This window comes from Pagrus major, chromosome 5 (genome assembly GCF_040436345.1).
Source record: "Pagrus major chromosome 5, Pma_NU_1.0".
Lineage (NCBI taxonomy): Eukaryota > Metazoa > Chordata > Actinopteri > Spariformes > Sparidae > Pagrus > Pagrus major.
The window spans coordinates 39,330,942-39,333,829 of record NC_133219.1 but is presented as its reverse complement, the minus strand read 5'-3'; the positions used below and the strand labels follow the sequence as shown (position 1 = coordinate 39,333,829).

General features: G+C 45.7%; 1 protein-coding gene across 1 annotated transcript; it reads right to left on the bottom strand.

The window, feature by feature from the left end:
- Positions 1–219: 219 nt before the first annotated feature.
- Positions 220–2,335, bottom strand: LOC140995618 (tripartite motif-containing protein 16-like). Its single transcript, XM_073465690.1, has one exon. The coding sequence runs from the start codon at positions 2,291–2,293 to the stop codon at positions 626–628; it is 1,668 nt and encodes a 555-aa protein (XP_073321791.1). The 5' UTR covers positions 2,294–2,335; the 3' UTR covers positions 220–625.
- Positions 2,336–2,888: the final 553 nt, after the last annotated feature.

The window sequence follows — 2,888 nt, the reverse complement described above, 5'->3', positions numbered from 1 at the left end:
AAACAAGTGAAAGTCTTAAAGTATCTGATATTAAATGTATTTAAGTATCAAAAATATAAGTAAAATTAATTATACATCTATTTACATGAATGTAAATGTCAACTCATGTTAGTTTGACATGTTCTCCGTCAGCTCTGTATGAAACCCTGAATGAAGACGAGAAGAAAAGACTTTGTTCATGTTTGTTTATTGATGATTTAAAGCTTCAGTTTTGTTCACACGTCCCATCAGTAAAGTCTGTTAAACCACTCTTGTTTCAATGATTTCATGAACAGATTCACTTCATCCACACAATCAGTTTGTTGGAGCAGAATCTCAGCTGTGTACAAGCAAATAATGAAGCATCTCCTTATTGATTACGATCACGTGAACTGAACTCATCACGAGCAGCGAGAGCCTCCGTGGCTGAACAGACACAGGAAGGAGCGCCGCCTGAACAAAGTCCAACATTTACAGAACAACAAGAAGAGGTCAAAGTACCGCCCATCATGTTTGATTGACAGGTGATCTGTGTGCAGTGAAGAAACGCCACAACAATCAGCTCTCAGCAACAATGATGGAAACACAACAAGTGTGAAGACATGAAACACAGAATTTAACCCACTGACCCTGAAATGACTTCTGTCTATTTGACTTTACAAAACTCAGCAGAGCCACTAACCCAAAGTCCAGCATAGAGAGGCTGAGTGAATGTGGTCTGGACTCTGTGGAGGAGAGTGATGGTTTCAGAGACGCTGTAGAAGGACAGAATACCTGCACTGTGATCCAGGTACACTCCAACTCTGGAGGACACAGGACCTGAGACGGGAGTGTGGACTTCGTTGTGATAAAAGTCATAACTGTTTGTGTCACAATCTAACCTCCAAGATTTGTCATTGAATCCAAATAAACAGTCATATGAGCCTCCTGCTCTGCTGATATTCTTGTATGCGACTGCTACACGAACTCTTCCTCTCCACTCCACCTCCCAGTAACAACGTCCAGTCAGACTCTCTCTACTCAGGACCTGAGGCCACCCAGTGAATCTGTCTGGGTGACTAGAATAAGACTGTTGTTGAAACGTGATTGTTGCTTTTCTGTTCCCCTCAGATAATAACAGACATGTGTAGGCTGTGTTTGGATCCAGTGTGATTTCACGTGAATATCTTAAGAAGTCAGCTCTGGTCATGTTCTCTGGTTGTGGGTTTGACAGTAAAACATCCACTTGAGTCACTGTCAGTGAGATGTTTGTCCATGTCTCTCTCAGGACGTCCTGTAGTTTGTCTCTGACCTCTGACACAGCTGCTGTCACATCCTCAAAGTACTTCAGAGGACGGATATTGATGCTGGATGAGTGTGTAGACTCACTGAGTGCTGACAGTGAGGGGTAGTTGTGTAGAAACTGGTTGTGATCCTCTGTGTGTGAGAGCTTCTTCAGCTCAGCGTCTTTCCTCTTCAGCTCAGTGATCTCCTGCTCCAGCTTCTCCTGAAGCTCTTTGACTCGACTCACTTCAGTTTCCTGCTGGGATCTGACCTGCTGCTTCACATCAGAGCGTCTTTTCTCCATGAGACGGATCAGCTGGGTGAAGATCTTCTCACTGTGCTCCACTGCTTTATCAGCAGAGCCATTGATGGCCTCCACCTCCTGTTGAAGCACCTTCACATCTTCCTCTCTGTCCTGGATTCTCTGCTGGATGTTTTGTCGACTCCCCTCCAGCTCTCTCTGCCTCTCAGTCCTCTCTGCTGCAGCTGACACTGTGTCGTGGCCTTTATGTTCGTCCATGGAGCACAAACTACAGATGATCTGTTGATCAGTACGGCAGAAAATCTTCATCACCTCATCGTGACGAGAGCAGATGTTCTCCTGGAGCTTCTTGGACGGCTCCACCAGCTTGTGTTTCTTTAAAGGAGCTGCTTCATAATGAGGCTGCAGGTGTTTCTCACAGTAAGAGGCCGGACAGGATAAACAGGACTTAACTGCTCTCAGTTTCCTCCCAGTGCAGACATCACAGGCCACATCTTCAGCTCCAGCATAGCAGAGATCAGCAGGAGCAGCTTGGAGTCCAGTCTTCTTCAGCTCCTCCACTAAAACTGCTAACATGGTGTTTTTCAGCAGCTCAGGCCTCGGTGTGAAGCTCTTCCTGCACTGAGGGCAGCTGTGGATCCCCTTCTCATCCTCTGTGTCCCAGTGGTCTGTAATACAGCTCTTGCAGTAGCTGTGTCCACAGGGAGTAGCCACCGGCTCCTTCAGTAGATCCAAACAGATGGAACAAGAGAAAGTCTCTCGGTCCAGCTGAACTGCTCTCTGCGCCATTTCACCTCTCAGTGTCAGCGACCGTCTGAGTTTCACTTCCTGATAACAGAAACTAGTCTGAGCTCTGATCTGAACAGGGTGTGTTTGTGCAGCGAATGAGGACGTCAGCTCAGTTACACCCAACCACAAACTGTAGATCTGAAGGGGAGGGAACAAGGAAACATGTTGACAGAGTGGAGCTGCTGTGTGTGAGAGGAGGAAGAAGAGGGAGGGCTGATCGAGCTGCGACTCGCTCCAGGACGAGGAGCCGCTCTGTGAATCTGAACTGTGTTTCCTCTTTTACAACGAAGCCTCAGTTAAAACCTGCTCCACATTTGAAAACATCAAAGTTTTTAGTTGTAAAATATTTCTCGGCTCCTCAGGCTTTGCTGATATTTCTCTAACTCTTCCTCTGATTCTGTTCACTTTTTCTTTTCCTGGTTAAAAACAGCTGACTGACAGCAGCGAATTATCAAACTGAACTCTCATAAAGATTCAAACTGCTGTATAATAGTTGTCTCACACAGTTATTGATCTACTTTGAAGCACTTGTGCACTTGTGCTTAAAATGACCCTGTTTGTAGTGTATTGTGAGAAAAATGAGGGATCATGAGGG

Bases quoted from the DNA above. Each gene is read 5' to 3' on its own strand.
- LOC140995618 (XM_073465690.1), bottom strand. From the start codon at position 2,293: ATGGCGCAGAGAGCAGTTCAGCTGGACCGAGAGACTTTCTCTTGTTCC.